We start from the raw sequence: 19,069 nt of genomic DNA on the forward strand, positions 1-19,069 counted from the left end.
TCCTCCTGGTTAGCTAAGGAAAATATCAAATTTAGTACAAAGGCTGTATTTAGTTGCAAATCAACATTTTAATGGTTATCAGCAAATGAGAATCAACTTTTCTTTAGGAAATAACTAAAAAGTACAGATGCAAAACAAGATTAAAATCAATAATTTAAATCCAGGTTTCCTGCTTGGTGATTTAAATAATTATTAAAATCAGTGATTTAAATCACTTTGATTTAAATCAATCCACCCTGGAAGTTACTGCCATCCAAAGGCAACACATAAGTATTGATAGGGGGGTGGGGAGGGGGAGGGGGGTTGCGGAATTTAAAGGTTCTGGTGGTATGCAGTGAGATTCAGGTCAGGCACACAAGAGACAAAGGAGTTTTGATTTATAGAGCTGCTTCCCATTCCCCACCGCGCCTCCCACACCCAATCCAAGACAGCACTGCCTTGCCCAACCACCTCATAGCTCCTTCCCCACTTACTTCTCCCATCGCTTCCCCGTTGGGCACGGCACGTGCTGGAGCAGGCTCTGGACACTGTACTGCCGAGTATTGGTAACTGTGGGTAAGGAAGGGACAGGACTCAGCGGGCTTCCCTGCGACCACTCTGGCAGAGCTTTGCTACCCGCCCAGTCTCTCTTCCCTGTTCCAAGCACCTCCTAAGGGGCCTAGTGGGAGTGCTAGGTGCCTGTGCCTTTCCCAGGCATGTCCCTCTCACCCACATTCAGCCCGATTCCCACCCTAGCAGAAATCGGGGGAGGATGGGAACGTGACCCTGCATACTCCCCCCTCTGCCCACCGCACATCACCTCTGCCACCATCTGCTGACTGTTGGGTGATCTACATGAAAAAGTTTGGTGGTCTTAGTCCAGTTCCCAGTGCCCATTTTATAGAAACTCTGGTGACAAATGGCTAGAACCTTTGTTGCAGATTTAAAATAGACTGAACTAGTTTTTCAATGATACAGGTGCCTCCTCAGATCAAAGTTGAGCTCGATTGCACTGGCAGAGTGATGTAGGAAAACTTGCTCCAGCACTGCATGTTCTGTGGATAGAGGACAAAAGTCACCAGCAGTGATGGTGATCCTGGCACCTTTCATAAGCATGACATTCACCTTAAAATAGCTAGATTAAAATGTGCTCTTCAGTCGGTGGGTTTGGAAAAGCATGAGCTGTGTTGCTGTAGGAGCATCTCCAGCAGTGGGAAAATGCTGTGAGCCAGATACTGATCTTAGTTGCAATGGTGTCAATGAGGGAAGAATCCAATCCTTTTCCAGCAGCTTGTTGAACGCTGAAGGACTGAATAGAAAGGTCTTGTGAAAGCAATTTTTGTTTCATGGTATGACTTTTTCTGTTCAGTAATTTTATGGCAGCAACAGCACCATGAAAAGTGTCAGCCAGCCCCTGCATGAGGTAACCTTCCAGGGGCACAGCTATTATTTTCTCAAACATTTTGGAAATGGATGTGCTGAGAGCTATGAGGGGCCAGGGCTGATTAGATGCTGGGTAATTACTACTTTATTATGTTAGTGGACATTCTGTTTATTTTACATATCTATAGATTGTTTATATTGTACATTGTGCATTTTTTAAAAACATCTAAAGTTTGAAACAATTGAAAACAATTCTCAATAAATGAAAACAATTCTCAATAAATAAATGAAAACAATTCTCAATAAATAAAATAAATAGGCAACTGTTAATAATCACGTCTACTTGCATAGAAAGTACAAATATAAATCTATTACCCATAAAAAGTCACACTTTAGCCTCGCTATATTATTTAACAAATGAAATATAGATAAGACAGAAATATCCTTAGACCAAGGAAGCTTGGGGGAAAGATAAAAATTGATATTGCTACCTGCATCCAACACCATGCTCGCTCAAGTGCAAACTCGGTAAACTCATCCTTCTAGCCCTATCCCATGTTCCACTCAGCAGCAGTGCAGCTCAGGGTTACTTTCAATGAGTCCTGGGCTGAATTTCTATGCAAATCTTCATTATTGGCCTTTGCAATTTCTATTATATATAGTTCTTTAAAGAAATTAATACCAACTGTTTGTGACAACATACAACGTTATGGGCTCATGGATTACAGCCTTTTAAAAAGTCACAAAGTTGTTTTGCAAAACATTGGAGCTGATTCTCCTTTCTGCTAAGACCCCTTAATACTACTCTGGTGATATAAAGAGCTCCAATGAATAAGCCACTAGGATTTTACAGCAAGACAGCTGATTAAGAGATACATTATGGGTCAATTACAGGAATGGGTGGGTGAGTTTCTGTGGCCTGTAATGTGCAGGTCAGACTAGATGGTTATGATGGTCCCTTCTGGCCTTAAAATCTACACGTCTGTGAACTCATGCCTGATATCTCACTGTAAACATACTTTTTTGGTAGTAAAGATATACTTGTAGCCTAAGGCTATGTCTATACTACAGCCTATGTTGGCAAAATTTATGTCGCTCAGGGGGGTGAATATTCCATCCTGAGTGACATAAATTATAGCGACATAAGTGTTCGTATGCACAGCGCTACATCAGTGGGAGAGCTTCTCCCACCAACATAGCTTAAGCCACTCACTGAGATGGTTTTGTAATCCAACGGGAGGGCTCTTTCCCATCAGCATTGAGTATCTTCACCAGCCCTGCTGCGCTGCTGCAGCCCTGAATGTATAGATATATCCTAAGAAGCCTCCCCTGTGGCAAGGAACTACTTAGCACAACAGTATGCCTCTTCATCCCAGCTTTTGTAAGAGGGTGTGGGGCTGGGACAAGGTGTGGCATGAAAGGAGAGGGAGAAAAAGGAGTGTGGTTTCCCATGGCCCATATAGGCAGGGTTTAAGGTGAGGAGAGGACAGCTCTCCCATCTTTGTTGCAAGGGGGAGAGGGCTTCTTTCTCTCTCTGCGCTGGGTAAAGAGCTGCATGATAACTCATAAATGATGGGTATTTTGAAGGCTGAAGCTAATGAAATCAACATTGCACTAGTTTGTAGATGCTCCCCTCCCCATCACTAACTAAATATAAAGATACATACAAGCCTTCCTCTCAACATCTCTGCATGGCAGTTCACATTATTATTTCCAAATCAACAAGCAAAACAAAGATGCTTTTTTCCTTGCAAGTTCAAGTTTAAAATGAGATGCTTTAAAATAAGGAACGCACCATTTTGTATCTGCTGTTTGTGAGAGTGTCTAGGGGGCTAACGCTATAAATCCTTTCCTTCCTATGTCCCTGGATGGGAGCTCTGATGCATGGACACAAAACAACTTTGCTCAGTGACCTGTGGGTGAGGGGGAATCCTTGCCAGCGCAGCAAATGACCCAGCACTGATACTTGCTGCTGTAACTGTTCACTCAGCAACCTTCCTCGTTTCCGTTATGCTGACCTTTTTTGGACCCCACCTAGGCTGGGACAAGGTGTGGCATGAAAGGAGAGGGATCAGATGTCCGGATCAGAGGTCAGCACCGTGTCCATACAGGGACACAAGTGTCTGTGGTAAGAATGACAGGTTTCAGAGTAACAGCCGTGTTAGTCTGTATTTGCAAAAAGAAAAGGAGGACTTGTGGCACCTTGGAGACTAACAAAATTATTTTGTGGTAAGAATGTTGAGGTCCCTGGTAATTTTTCAAAAAAATAAATGACTGAATGACATGAACCCCCCCCCCGCCCCATGTCCCTCAGGAAGTACGGTAATTTTGTCAAGTATCCCTTGCACAACAGGGTGGTGCTCACCCCTGGTCCCGATATTAGGGGCTTTGTCTGACATAGGTGCCTAGAACCTCCCCCATTTTTCACGCTTGCTATCTGGTCACCCTGGCTCCAGCCTTTGGAAACATTTGCTGATAAATTAGGCCGCTAGATAAACGGCACTCGCTAACCAAGTAACAACCAGTGACCGCAACTTCCGAAGGGGCTGCTCCAAGCAGGGCTCGGCGATGGCGGGAGAGGTGTGAAGCCAGGGCAGCCAAGCGCTAATTTCCCCGCCCCAGCAGGTGGCTCGTCGCGATCGCCGTGCATCAGACAATGGACGCGCTCGGCGCTTCCCACCGGCGCCGGGAGTTTGTTTGTTTGTTTTGCACGCTCGTTTCCCTGGCGAGGCGGGAGAGGGGGCGATTTCTCCCCTCCGCCCCCAGCCCTTTCCTCACTCCGGTTTTTGTCCCGATTACAGGCAAAGTTCCGGGCTCGTTTTTAGTATTTGTTTGTTGTCTGGCCGCGGTATCCACAAGGGGCCGGGGCATTTCCCCCTCCCCCGGCTTACAGGAAGCTCAACCTACATTGGCAAACAATTCACAGACACCCCCAGTGACTCCCCTCTGGCTGCAGCAAACCCTCTTCTCTTGGGCGGCAGCTGCTGCCCACCCTGTGGGCGGATGATGCCTGGCGGGGCAGGGCTGAGCTGCTGCGGGTAGTTGGGTTCCCATTGGCCGTGCGGCCGGCAGGGAGAGCCAGGGAGGAGAAGCGGCCAGGCGCAGGGAAGGCGTATACACACACGCACGCCGAGAGAGAGGCAGCGGCTGCTCCGGCTGGCATTGTTATCATTGTGCGAGCGGAGCGGAGCGGAGGGGTTTGGGCGCGGGGCTGCTCGGGGGAGGGGAGGAGTGAGAAAGTGACGGGGAGAGAGACTCGGGAGCGGAGCATGCAGCAGAGCGGGGGCAGCGGCGCGGCGGCCGGTGCACGGTGGGCTGCCGGCTGCGAGGAGACCTGCCTGCCCTGAACTCAGCCGCGGAGGACGCGCTCCAGGAGCAGGGAAGGCAGCAAAGGAGCCGCTGAGGAGCCAGACCCGGCAGCGGCACTACTCGCCCCCCTGCCTTTTGTTTGCCCATCCTCCTCCACCAGCCCATCCCCTTCGCTCCCTGCACCAAGGACGGGGGGAAGCGGAGGAGCAGCCGCCTGACCCGGTGCTGAGTTTAACCCGTTCTCCGTCGCTGCACCCTGCCCAGGAGCCAGCTCGAGCAGCCCCCGCAGTACCGCCACGGGCTCGGTGCCAGCCCAAGGGGAGGGCAGACAGCGCCCGCAGCCGCCCTTGCTCCGCCGATCCCCACACTTGATCCGCATCCCGAGACCGCTGGTGGCCGCCGCTCCCTCCCGCCACCCACCCCGCCTCCATGTGCCGGATAGCGGGAGCGCCGCCGCGCAGCCTGCTGCAGCCGCTGCTGCTGGTGCTGGCGGCCCTGCTGCAGGTAACGGCGGAGGGGGGTCGGGGTTGTGGCTCTTTGTTCCCCTGCTCGCGGCGATGCCGGGGAAGGGGAGCAGGGGACTGGGGGGGGGGTGACACGGAGGGTGTCTCTGCTGCGCTGCCCCGCAGGCTCGGTCTGCCTTCTCTGACCCGGCAGGGGGCTGCAGGGAGCAGGTGGCTGCTTTGAACGGCTGGGGCCGGAGCGAGAACCCCCCCCCCCCTCCGGCCAAAAAAGGTTGGGGAGGACGCGAGCCGGTGCCCGAGCCTCGGGGTGGGATGGGGGGGGAGCTGGTGCCCCGTCCCCGTGAGACCCCCCGCTTCGGAGGAGCTGGTGCCCCACGAGGAAGGGATGGGAGCTGGTGCCTCGCAGTTTGGGAGAGGGGGTCTGCTCTGCCTGGGAGCTGGGGGGAGGGAGGGCAATAGCGGGGGGTCCCATTGTGCTTGGTGGAAGGGCTCGGGGCAATAGCGGGGATCCCCTGGGGTTGGGAGGGCTGGGGGGGCGGGCGATAGTGGGGGTCCCCTGGGGTTGGGGGCGCTGGGGTTGGGAGGGCAATAGCGGGGATCCCCTGGGGTTGGGAGGGCTGGGGGGGCGGCGGGCAGTAGTGGGGGTCCCCTGGGGTTGGGGGCGCTGGGGTTGGGAGGGCAATAGCGGGGATCCCCTGGGGTTGGGAGGGCAACAGCGGGGGTCTCATTGTACTTGGGCTGGGCTAGGAGCTGGTGCGCCTTTTGCTTGGTGGACCGGCTAGTAGGGAGGCAGGGGGCGGACTTAGGGTGGGGACCCCAGCCTGTCTCGGGGCGCCACCCTCGAGGTGCTATCGGTAGGGGGCACTGCGCCCCGCAGCCCGTCTGCCGGAGCTCCGGCTTTGGGGAGGGGTCTCTGGGGGTCGCCCCCAGCGCTCCGCTAAGGAGGAGCAGCCAGAGCCGCCGCCGCCTCCCCCAGCCATGTGCACGCTAATCCTTTCCCGGGAAGAATTTAATCAGCCGCCTCCTCCGCCTGGCAGCCTCGCCTGCCCCCGCTGCTACTAACGGGGAATTTCCATTGGGACAGCTCCTCAGTCTGAATGTATATTACCGCCCTGCCCCCTCTCCCGGGAGGGGACCCTAGCGCCTGGGAGGACAGGGAGTGTCTGGCGCCTGGCAGGGTGTCCCTGGGATAGGGGTCCCCTTCAGTGTACGGGGGAGTGGCTCTGGAGCAAGGGTTGAGTATCCTTAGGGTGGGCGGATGCCTTTGGGATTGGGGTCCTGTGCAGCCTGTGTTGGGGGGAGGGGGGATGAGTTTAGGTGTCCCTAGAGTGGGTGAGTGTCTTTGGATGGAAATCCTCTGTGTGTGTGTGTGTGTGTTGTATATGTTGAGTTGGAGGAGGGGCGAATATCCTTTGGAGGTCGAGGGAGCAGTGTGTACGTGGGATAGGGTGATCAGTGTGGGTGGCTAGGTCCCTACGTTCTGGGATAGGTATCCCCACTGTATGTCCTCCTCGATAAGGGTTTTGGGTGCTGCTGGCTAGGGGTAGGACATTGTGTTCCTGGTGGCGGGGTGCGCATCAGAGTTAGGAATGGGGGTTTGTGGGGTGGGGTTACCCAATTCGCTTGCCTTTTCTAGGGTAGGAGATTGAGAGTGCTCCTGGGTGGGGTGTGTGGAATGACTGTCATTATCTGGGTTGTTGGCATTGCTATGAGTTGAGTGTGAAGCTGGGTGCAAGGGGCAGAGAGGGCCGTAAATCTGAGGGACAGATGGTGCAGATCATCCCCCTTAATGGTATTTCTGATTGGGGCATTTCTGGATCTCTGGGGGAGGGGAGCGCAGTGTGTGGGTATGAGGAGAAGGAGGTATCACTTGTAGGACAGTGTGTGTATGCTGAGTGGATCAGGCTGGTAGCTGTGGCTGGCCTCCCCCTGGTCCTGCTGGGGTTGGTGGCTGGGTAGAAGGAGGCGGAGGCGGTAGCAGCAGCAGCAGAAGCAGAGTCACTGTCCATGGTGCAGAGGATTACACCTTCTCTCTCTCGCTTTGTGACACTGAAGTGAACTAAAATCCCTCCTTGTTTTTCAGATAGCTCCCTTCTCTGTCCCCCACCCCGTTTCCAGTCACTTTTTTCTGCCTTCTCCCCCCACATTTACCAGGGTTTGATGGCTGCACCCTACATGGGAGGTGCTGAAACATTGATTCTAAACAGCTGGGGGATTTTCTTTCTAGCTTAAGAGGATGTTAGTTTCTCTCGTGACAGAGAAGTGTCTGACTGGGCGCCAAGGTTCCTTCCATATGAAACTGCTGCCCTGCTCAGAAACTTGTTTTGATCTGTCACTAAAAAGGTTGGTTTTGTTATCTGAGTTTGTGTGGAGTGGGGGAGTCTGGATGGCAGTTGTTTCTGTGTTATTAACTTGGAAGAGCCTACCTGCAGCTTCTTTATGGGTGTTTTTGTGTGGCCTTTCTTGTAAGCGCCTTTCTGCTTCTGTTTATACACCATATCACTTAGTAAATCTTTAAATCATGAATTCTGCAGTGGGCTATTATTCCACCATCTTTTCACGCAGGACTGATTTTTAAATTAAAACACAAACTATGAATTAAGGGCAGGAACTAGCCTAATTGCTTTTGTGTATCGCTCAGCGTCAGTTACGGTTGGGAAATCCAATTTCCCCCTTGTTTGGGTATCTGCTAATTCAGGTTAGGGCTAGTTTTAATAGGGTGTAACAAAGTTGGAACTTAGGTATGAAATCAGTTTAATAACTCTGTGTCTGGAAAGCAGTCTTTTATTTTAACAGATTTTTTTTCTTATGTACTGCTAAGAAAAAAACTTACAATTCAGACATGCATTATAACTTCTTTCTATATTGACTGCTTTTGGTAAATAGAAGTTAATTAGTGAGAGATTTTTCTAAAATGTCCAAGCTTCCTATTTGCTGTTAATTTGTTTATTTTGTCATTTCAAATCTTTGTTGTACTGAAGACATATAAATTATTTCCATGAGTTATTGATGACTTCATCATTTGTCAGTGGTGTAGTGAAACCGTCACAATTGAGTTATTTGAAAGATCATTAGAACTGGAAGAATATCAGGAGTCAGACCTTTGTAACTTCAGTTTATGTTTGAGAAAGGTGGGATTTGAAAGCAGATACTAAACTCAGGTTTTCAGCAACATATGCAGAACATTTGAGATTAGAAACTGGCCTAGTCTGTGGTGGTGATCTATTTTAACATGATTCTGTAGCTGCTATGCAAAATCTTAACATCAAAGAGGGAGGGGGAGAAGAGATGGCAAAAGGAGAGATTTGCTTAACTATCAGAATCGTTGGGGGAGTGGTAAATAATGAAGAGGACAGGTCATTGATACAGAGGAATCTGGATGGCTTGGTAAACTGGGCACAAACAAACAATTTATGTTTTCGTATGGCTAAATGTAAATATATACATTTAGGAACAAGGAATGTAGGACATATTCACACAATGGGGAACTCTATTCTGGGAAGCAGAGACTCTGGGAAAAAAAATTGGGGGTTTTGGTAGATAATCAGCTGAACATGAGCTCTTAGTACGATGCTGTGAACAAAAGAGTGAACGTGATCCTTCCATGCATAAACAGGGGAATCTCGAGTAGGAGTAGAGAAATTATTTTACCTCTATATTTGGCACAGGTGTGACTGCTGCTGGAATACTGTGTCCAGTTCTGGTGTCTGCAGTTCAAGAAGGATGTTGATAAATTGGAGCGGGTTCAGAGAAGAGCCATGAGAATTATTAAAGGATTAGAAAGCATGCCTTATAGTGATAGACTCAAAGTGCTCAATCTATTTGGCTTAACAAAGAGAAGGTTAAGGGGTGACTTGATTATTGTCTATAAGGATCTACACAGGAAACAAATATTTAAAAATGGGCTCTTCTGTCTATCCGATAACATGATATAGTGGTTGGAAGTTGAAGCTAGACAAATGAAGACTGGAAATAAGGTGTACATTTTTAACAGTGAGAGAAATTAACCGTTGTCAAGGGTTGTGGTGAAGTCTCCATTAGTGACTGTTTTAAAATTAAGATTGGCTGTTCTTATAAAAGATATGCTCTATTATTTTAGGGAAGTTCTATGGCTAATACAAGAGAGCAGACTAGATGGTCATAGTGCTCCCTTCTCTGGCCTTGGAATCTGTGAAAACATCAACTGCTACCATTGGTGCTTTAACTGGGGATAAGGACAAAATTGAAATAGAAACAGGAAAGTTGGATGTAGAATTGAAGAAATAAAGTGAGGGAGTGGCGCTGTTGACAGAAATGTTTCTGACCTTCAAACATTTGTTGAGAAGGGGAATAGCAAATAAGTACTCAGAAGGGGGACAGTATTTTTTAAAATATGAAAGATGATTGGATGGCTGTGGGGATGGTGTTCAGACACTATGGTGATGGACATGTTAGAAAAAATAGATAAGTAATAATGTGCTATGGAGCCTTTCACTCTGTAGTTGCTGGTCTGAACTTAGCCTAGAATGACAGAATGAAAGTTAATACTGTTTGAAGACTGTATTGGTTTTATTACATTTCCTAGTAAATTTATCCATGTGGCAAAACCACCACCCTAAGTGACATTCATGCTTGCTGCGAGAATCAAATGATTGAATTTCTGTGTGGACTGAACTACCCTGTTTCCTCTAGTAGTGGTCTCTTTAGGTCAGGTTTAAGGTGAAGTGGCTATTGCTGTTGTGTGTGTTGTGTTTTTGGTGGTGGTGGTTTCGTGTGTGTGTGTGTGTGTGTGAAGGGCTTCACTCTCCAATGGTATGGCTGGTATATTTCACAAGTATTATTTCACTAAAATATATTAAAAGAACATGGTCAAAATATGATTGTATAACCACAGACACAGAGTTGAGGATTCAGGGGCAGGAGGAATACCAGTCTTACTGCTTTTAACTCATTTTTTAAAAACTGACTAGACTTCAACTTCACCATGTTCACTTGAAAGTGAACAGAAAGCATTTTTAAAATATTATTTAAAAATTATGGTGATCCTGAATCATTAGTAGAATACTTGCCATGTGTAGACTTTCAAGATTTTCAGTGGACGGTTCTATGTAGGTGCAAAATATTATTATTACTGTTTCAAGTACATCCACTTTTAAAGGGTATGTGGAAAACTTTTAACTTGGTAAGATCTGATTTCAAGATTTTATTTTCTCCTGCATCACTAAAACTTATAATAACCAAAAGAGCTACAGTCATGGTATCAGCTAGGTGTTAGTGATGTCATCCACACTTCCTGGGAAAATGCAGAAAAGTAAAAGAAGGAATTCTTTTCTTTTTACATTGTCTTACTCCTATTATTAAACAGGCAGATACCATTAAAAGATGTGTTGTGTGAAATGATTTGGGATCTTTTGCAGCTTTTTAAATTTATTTTAGGATATATCAGATCATCTTTAAGTCTTAAACTGACTTCTTTGAGATAAAATAACTGGGTTTTGACACACACAAATTACTTTGTACTTTTATGAATCCAGTTCATTTTGTTTTGCTGTTAAGATAGAGTTACATTAGCATTGTATATTATGTTTATATTATATATGTTCAAGAAGTTAAAGTAAGCTTATATAAATAAACCATATATTTTTAATCAGTTTGTTTATAAAGCCTCCCTCTTCTTTCCCTTCAGCCCCCATCACCACTCCCCCAAACATACACGCAACTTGCTCTGCTGCAATTTTGAAATACAGCCAATAAATAAATTCAGCTTAAGATGTCAGAATAAATAATATAAAATAGTTTGGGAACCTAGTGAAGTGGCCTTATTTTAAAACTGCAATTAATTTGGCACAAGATACGTATATCCAAAAATTTAGCTTCTCCTCTTCATTGGTTTCATCTGGCTACTACTCAAGTCAATGGCAAACTCCCATCAGGCCCCATCTTAATACAGGTGATTTTTCCAGATCAAGTGAAACTTACAGCGTTCTTTAATTATTTAAAAATTATTTTTAAAGTATGCAAGCTGTAAAAACGTACTGTATAAATGTAAGAATAGCTTGAGGAAGTTGGGAGTAAAGTTATTTTTACTCAGTAGAGATTATCATGCATAAGTGACTCATGCTCTGCTTCTTTTCTCATCTTGTGATTGTCTGTACTCAGTCCTCATTTGTGAAAATGAATTATTCCTCCATGTGTGGTATAGTCTTTTAAGTACCATATGATTTTTTCCCAGTTTATATAATGAGTGCAGTAGAATGTCTACATACAACAGTATTTTGGATAACTGAATGGTTTAAAATCACCTCCCAGTTTTGCTATTGACCTATCAGTTAACTTTACAAAAGTTCAGCATCAAAGGCTTTTTTTTATACATTTTGCTGAATAATGCTATATTTTCATGTTTTGTTCATTTATTTATAATTTTGAGAAATATCATGGATTGAATATTTTCCTACTGGTATGTCTTTGTCCTCCTTTATGTTAAACATTAAAATATATATTGATTGACTATTGAAGTCCCCAATTCAATAAAGACTTTTATACATACTTATCTTTGTGTATGTGAGTAGTTCCACTGGGACTACTCACATACACAAAGATAAGTATGTGCATAGAAGTTTGCAGGATTGAAGCCTAAAAGTGGTACTGTCATATTGGACAACTCCCAAAGTACTGCATATCAATTTGTCCCTGTAAGGCTAGTTAATCAGCCTAGAGTTCAGCCTCAGATTCATTTCCCTTTTTTGGGAGGTGAGGGAGTGGAGGGCAGGGGTGTTAAATAACTTCTCTGACATGCCTTAAAGTAACATGTTTTTAGTTACACTTCCTTTTTAAAAAAGGAACCCTTTACTAAAGTAACCCAATATTATATCCATTTAAAAACTCATTGTGACAGTTTCATAAGTGCACAGGGCACCTGATTAGGATAGAGGAGGTGTCATTGTTCTCAACAAACATATAAAAATCATGGTCCTTTCCCCAGCCTGTGTGCCCCAATCCTACAAAGATGTCTTTAACTTAATTTTAGGAGGAAAAGATAATAATCTTACTTATACGCATGTAGTCCCATTGAACTCGGTGAGATTACTCATGTGTGTATAAGTGTAGGACACAAGAAGATAAGTCACAGATGAAAGGAGGTGTGTGTGTGAAAGGGATACCTTTTTTGCTTTAAAATTATTATTAGATAAACTAAATTTCAACTATCCTCTTCTGCCTCAGCGTAGCCCTTGTTAATTGACTGATTAAATATTGGCCTCCTTAGAGGGTTGGTCTTGAGGGAATGTAGAAGGAAGGGGTAGCATCCTTAAATATGGATCAATTCAAGGAAAGCTTGTTGTATCACAACCAGCTACTGAAAGAGTTTTTAGTTTGTTACTGATTTGAGAGGGATCAAAGTTTTGGTCTGGGTATCAGGATTGCTCAACTTCACTTTGCAATTCTTTTACCAGTTCACAAGACAATACCCTAATCTGTATGATTAACAATTGGGTCTGATCCTGCCATTTTTATTCAAGTCCATGAGAGTTTGGTTTGGCCTGAGTGAGGAGAGAAAATGTAGGCTTTCAATTTTCATAAATGATTTATGAGAACAGGGTTTGCAGGTTCCAAAATGGCAGGCCCATCACTGCCAAGCCTTTTGAACATTTTGCTCAAATTATTGTTTTGTTTCATTCAATATTTATGGATTTGATTTATAAACACACTCATAAAAGCAATGTTTATCCTTTTTTCTATGTGCGACTTGACGTATTTTAAAAATACTTTTGTACAAACTCCTCCGGGGACTCCACTTTTTCTCAATAATATATAATCATCACCCAGCAGCTTAACGTAGTTCAGATCTTATGATATCCCACCAATCCCTGGCAGCTAGGGAAAACAAGTAGGCCTTGCAAGTGCCCTGAAGGTCAATAAAATAGACAGGGCTGTCCTTAGGATTTATGGGGCCCTACACTGTATTATTAAACTGGTGTTCCTATGCCCGACTTGTTCTTTGCAACACAAACAAGCTTACAGTATTGGAAAACTTACCACATGCACTTTATTAAAAATAGTTTAATTGTGCCGCCTTCACCGCTAACCCCTGCATTTCCCTCCCACCTGCGCCCCCAACCCCAGCCCTGCCACACCACCTGTCAGCATGCCCTGCCACACCACCTTCCTGCCCAGTACCCCTCACTTCCTTATGCCCAGTGGCCCCTCACCCAGAGATCTCCACCACAGATCCCTATGCCCAGCGAGCTCCCCCTCACAGACCCCCCCAACTGCCCAGCACCCCATATTCCTGAGGGAATTCAGCACCAAAAAATTCTGTGCACAATATTTTAAAATTCTGCAAATTTTGTCAGTAAATAAATGTGAGGCTCTAGCATGGAAGTGGCAAGCATAGGCCACTGGCTGCAGGGAGGTGGGAGATCACCCTGCAGCTTTCTCCCTCCCTGCCCCTCTCGTCCCCTCCCCTCCCTCTCCTAGCATAGGGACTTGGCAGTGAGTTACCTCTGTATGCACCTCAAAAGGCCACAGAAAAGCATTTTGCATGATGGCTGGGATGTGAGCCATGACCCAAAATCCATTTGGATGACAAAAAAGAACTAGCTGACACCAATGGCTGAGTCAAGCCCTCATCCAGGTCCTTGCCAGCCACCTCTATGGGCCATCAACTCCCAAATGGCCTTTCATTCTCCCTAAAATAGAGCATTTCCCTCTAATCCTGAAAAGTAAAGAGGTGCTTAGGATGTGCAGTTTAAAAAGCAAAGGAATTATATTCAGGCACATTTTTCTGCCCTGATTTACACACCTGGTTGCCACACACGGCTCAGTGGGATTGTACTGGGTATAACTCAGCACACAGTTTCAACAATACTTCAGCAGTGGGGCTGGAGCCATAACCAGCCAAGTCTCATTTGAACAGTGGCTCTTGTTTTGGATTATTTAAGGCAGTTTTTAAAGGTCTTTGCCATGGGTGAGGAAGAAGGTGCTGCATTCTTAAAGGGATCTTTAAAATCAACTCTGCACTGTTTAGAACTCTCCCTCATTCAAAATGCTACCAGCTTGAGAGACAGCCCTGGACATACTTGGCTCCACAAGAAAAAAAATCATGTCCCTTTTCTCTAAATAGAAGTTTTCAGCTATTCCAGCCTTGTCAAATGTGAGTCCATCTTCTTTCCCAGCTAAGTGGTTGCTCCCTCCTTGTATTCTGCAGCCCTGATTGCTGCTTTGCTGCTCTAGGTAATCCCCCTCCTCCCTTTGTTTTAGTGTCAGTTTCCTCCTGTTGACACCGTAATATTGTGAATGGGCAGGAAAAGCAAACACCATCTTCTTTATTTTCCTTGTGTGTGCCTCTCTCTCCTCCCAGCCCCTGTCTGCTGCTAATCCCAGCTGGGGGAGGAAGGAGAGGAAAAGGTGGCGGTCCAAAGGGGATCAAACTTCAGAGCAGAGGGAGGCGGAGTGAAAAGGAGACTAGGAGAGAGATTGCAGGGAGTTGCTGGCGGGGAAGGGCACGTGGGCAGAAGAGGACAGAGGTACAGGTACAGGGCGGGTCTGCTCGGAACAGCTGCTCTCCCCTGGGGCCACCAGCCTGCTCCCGAGGAGGCCCTAGAACTAGCACATTCGCTGCTCGCTCACTGAGCCAGACAAAGAGCCCCCCCGTTCTTCTGCTCTTTTCCCTTCCCAGTCTGGTTCCCCCCAGCCATCCCCAGCCCAGTTCCTCCTCCGTCCCGCCCCGCTCCCTGTAGTCCTGTGCCTGGCTCTACCCCCCCCCCCCCCGAGCTCGGCTTCCCCCCCATCTCTTCCCAGCCTCCGGGTATTCCCCCGCTCTGTTCCCAGCCTTGCCCAGCCCCCCACCATCTGGCCTGGCTCCCCCTGCTTGCTCACATTCAAACTTTTGCTCCTGGCCCCACCCAAGCTAGAGCCCTCAGCTGAGTAGTGAGTGGGTGGAGGGGACGGACCAGGGGGTCTGGAAGAAGCCTGCTGGCCCAGCGTGGGGGAAGGGCCAGAAAGAAGTCTGCAGCCAGTGACGGCGGTGCCCCAAATTTTCGGGTCCCCTACGCAGCCGTGTGTGCTGCATATGCCTAAGGATGGCCCTGAAAGTAGATTTTAGAACTTTCTTTCTCTTAAAATTGGACTATTGGGATCTTCGTTCTCTATGTTTGATGGAGACCCTTGACCTCTTTGGTGGATCAAATATTTTAGATGTTTAAATAACCCCTGCTCTCAGTTATGCAAAAGGAGAGCTGCAACTCCAACAGCCTCATGTTACATCAGGAAAATGGTGTTTGGAGTTCTTTATGAACTGTAAAGCAGTAGTCAATTACAACAACTTTCTTTTTGCTTTGCAATTCATTTTACAATAGGAATGGGTGGAAAAACAGATTTTTTTGTAATTTGGGGTAAAGTAAGTATTTTAAAGAAAACTTAACTGTTGGTTTAAGAATCAACAATTTCTCATTTGAAATCCCCTGACTTAATGAGGTACAACACCAGATTAGATCTGATGAACTTTTAATGAAAACCAAATCAGAAGCATTTCAAATACAGACCATGAAGAGGTTGCTCTGAACCTGAATTTGGAAGCCTTGAGCTTACAAAATAGAAACTTGAATGAAAAGAACATTTCTTCCACCAATTCAAGCCAACACTGGAAAACAATGTCCTGATGTTGCAAAAAATTACACATAAGTTTAGATTTAAATTTATGAGTCGTGCCAGAGGGTGAAATCTTGGCCGGCATTAAAGTTAGTGGCAAAACTCTCATTTACTTCAGTGGGGCCAGAATTTCACTCACTCACTTTAATGGGACTGTACACTTGTTTGAAGGTAAGCACATACATAAGTGTTTGCAGGACTGGGGCCCAAATGTAACATTATGTCTGGCCACAATTGCAAATTAATTAAGAAGAAAGAGCTGAACTACCCAGTTATTTGCTGGGTCTTACATTGCAACTTTCCATAATGCATGGAAACCAGAAAATAGACTTTTATTAGAAACGAACTATATAGTTAGGGTAACGAACTATAACTGAGATTAGCTTAGCTTGGGTGTAAAGCAATACCTGCATTACTGTGTCCTCACTGTTTCTTCCCTCACCTATGTGTGTCTGGAAGCATATCCTGTTGTTCTTTGCACTGAGACGTTCCATGCTTTGTTCAGTTGTGGGAGAACTTGTCTATCTTTGGGGCAGGAATGGTAAACGGAGTCAGACTGTCAACATTTGAGTGACTTAGCCTGCACCCTCAGTGCAAAGTGGTTGGGTTCTAGTCTGAGTTAAAGTGTAACCCGGGCTCTAACCTATACTCCCATCTGAATAAGCTAGCCAGGGCTTAAAGCACCTCCAAACCCTGGTAAAAAGCTTCTGTGGGGGAGGGGGAATGGTAGAAGGCTGGGGTAAAGCCCAGATAAGAGGCTGGGTTAATGCGGCAGTGAAGATATAGCCTTAGATGCAAATTTTCAAAGTGTTGCCCCTATTCTAGGCTTTAAAACTCCCCTTAAAGTCAGAAGGTTTTGTATTGGTAACATTGCGTGCAATTGCTATTAAAAGGTAAATTGTTCAGTAATCTTCTCTTGTGGATGAATGTACAGTTATTATATTCTGCTTGAATTGGTCTTCTGGACTGTGCTAGTCACAGAAAAAACCCTGTAAATTACAACAATTTGTTTTATAATCTCCCTTTCTTTCTTGCTTTTGGGCCATACAGTAAGGGAAGGAAAACAAATTTCAATATTTTCTTGATCATAAGATTTCATACTTTTAGTTCAGATTGTTTTTCTGAGAGATATTATCTTGTAAACCCAGCAACGATTTTTAATACTCCTGGGCTGAACTTGAAATGACCCAGATCTTGCCATGGCTCAAGCTATGACTTTATTTAATTGAAAATGCATAACACAGGTTTTGTTAAACATTAGAATTCTGCCTCCCCTTGGGGTTTTATTCCCAAAGAATGTTTACAATGAACTGTTTTTGGGAACAGCGTACTGTCTTTTGTTTTTGTATAAAATTGAGGGCTTGCAAATGAAGGAATAAAGAGGCCTCTTTATTCATGTCCCGAAGTCTTTGTTTCATTGGGCATTGTTTCACTTTATAAGAGTTGTTCAGTACATCTAGCTTGTTGGAAAGGCTGAAGGATTCCCAGGCACATCAGTGCAGACTTTTAAAAATCCCGTTATCTACTCAATTGCCCACTCTGGATTTATTTGTTTCACGGATACCATAAAAGACTATTTTTTCCCTTTTTTCCCTATCACGTTTGCTTTGAGATCACCTTTGCACAGTAGTTTAAACAGTTCTTTCTTTAAATTATGGAAGCTGTATGAAACTATTAGTTGTGTTATAAAGCTGGGAAAAAAGGAAGATTCAGTCATTATTTTTGATGTAGTAGTTTTTCAATATTGAAAAAAACTCTAAACATTTTTATCATTTATAAATCTGATACTTAGCTGAGTGTTCAGTACAGGTCCCTCATAACTTAGAGTTATAACTTTGTTTGCAGTCTTAAATTATATATATGCTTTTGTCATTTACATTTTGTTTTAAGCATTTTTGTCTATAAAGTGTAAAAAGCATGTAAGTAATTGACATCGCTGAGAGATCTGTGGTGCACTTTAAATTACAATTAAATGCAGTCCACAGTTTAAAGTTAATTGGACACAGACACACTTGACAACTAGGGGCCCTGTTACAGGTGCTTACTCTGATAAAATGTACTACCTCACAAATGGATGGTAGGTTAATTAAAATTAAAATTGCAGTATGCTGACAGATTTGCTGTTCTGATACAACTCTTGAAATGAACCAGGATCAGCTGGATGTGGGCTCAGCTGAACACTTCAAGAATTTCTCCAAGTGATAAAATTCTTGTAATGGGAGTTGGAATGCTGACTACCAATATGTGCCAATGGAAAAAAAGACTTTGGTACATTTATCCCCACTAATGAGTGAAAAGACCTGTGAGCCATAAAATGTATGAATATGTTTGAGTCCCACAAGACCATCTAAGGGGAGTCCAATATGGTGTTCCATTATGATCACAAACACTGCTTCTTTTGTTTGATACATTATTTTAAACAAAGTAAGTACTAGGATCATACAAAAGATGGCCACTGTGGCTTAAACAGCAGGACTATTTGTAACCATACACTGTTATTTGGCCACATGTAAACTAGAATTTTGCTATGTGTGCCACTAATATAAAAAATGAACCAAACAGAAAACCGTTTTAGTTCTTTGCCTCATAGAATTGTATGTAGTTACTGATGACTATGCATAGTCGATAGGTTAACTCTTTAACTTTAAAACCTGCTTGGAAATAAAGGAGAAAGGTGAAAATACCCATTTTAAATGTCTTTTGTGGAAGTTATTTTTCTCAAACTGTGAAAATGATGTGATTTGGAAAAGGCTTTATTTTTAGAAGTGAGATAGTAAACTCAGTTTCAGTGGCTAATATATTGCCGTGTTATGCTGATTTAGTAATATCTCCTTCTCTCTTTCACATAGAAGGTGATTGTAGTAGAAGTATGTGGCCTTTCTATGGTCTCTGTTTAAATATAGGTTCAACTAATTAAAATGTTGCACTTGTGATTTTTTTCTCCCAGCTATTTACCCATTGAGCGAATGCAGACACAGAAAAGTACCCACAACCAAACATTTTAAACTGATGGTTAAATCTCTCCTCTCAAAAGTAACATATCCATGTCTGAAAAAGTTGGTGATCAGTTTTGTGCAATGTTTATTTCCAGGAATGTTTTTGTCCCCTCTGTGATTCCACTTCAGTCTCAATGGCTGTTTTAGTTGAAATGTTCAGTTGTTAGAGGAATCAAGATTGTGTATTATTTAGATCTTATGAGACAAATGGGATTTGTTCCCTCCATTCCAGTTATCAAAAAGATTAACCCTTTGCCCTCAGAGTTCTAACTGCAGCTATTTAGATACAAAGACGGTGTGGTAACAAAACGG

At 44.7% G+C, this 19,069-nt stretch overlaps 1 protein-coding gene across 1 annotated transcript in view; it reads left to right on the plus strand.

Annotated features, from left to right (window-relative positions):
* Window positions 1–4,580: 4,580 nt before the first annotated feature.
* Window positions 4,581–19,069, plus strand: part of CDH2 (cadherin 2) — a 175,048-nt gene continuing 160,559 nt past the window's right edge. Inside the window, exon 1 of the mRNA XM_073331333.2 lies at window positions 4,581–5,175. Coding sequence (XP_073187434.1) covers window positions 5,101–5,175 — 75 coding nt within the window. The 5' untranslated portion in view covers window positions 4,581–5,100. The remainder of the gene's footprint in view (window positions 5,176–19,069) is intronic.

The sequence above is a fragment of the Lepidochelys kempii genome, chromosome 2 (genome assembly GCF_965140285.1).
Source record: "Lepidochelys kempii isolate rLepKem1 chromosome 2, rLepKem1.hap1, whole genome shotgun sequence".
Taxonomy (NCBI): Eukaryota; Metazoa; Chordata; order Testudines; family Cheloniidae; genus Lepidochelys; species Lepidochelys kempii.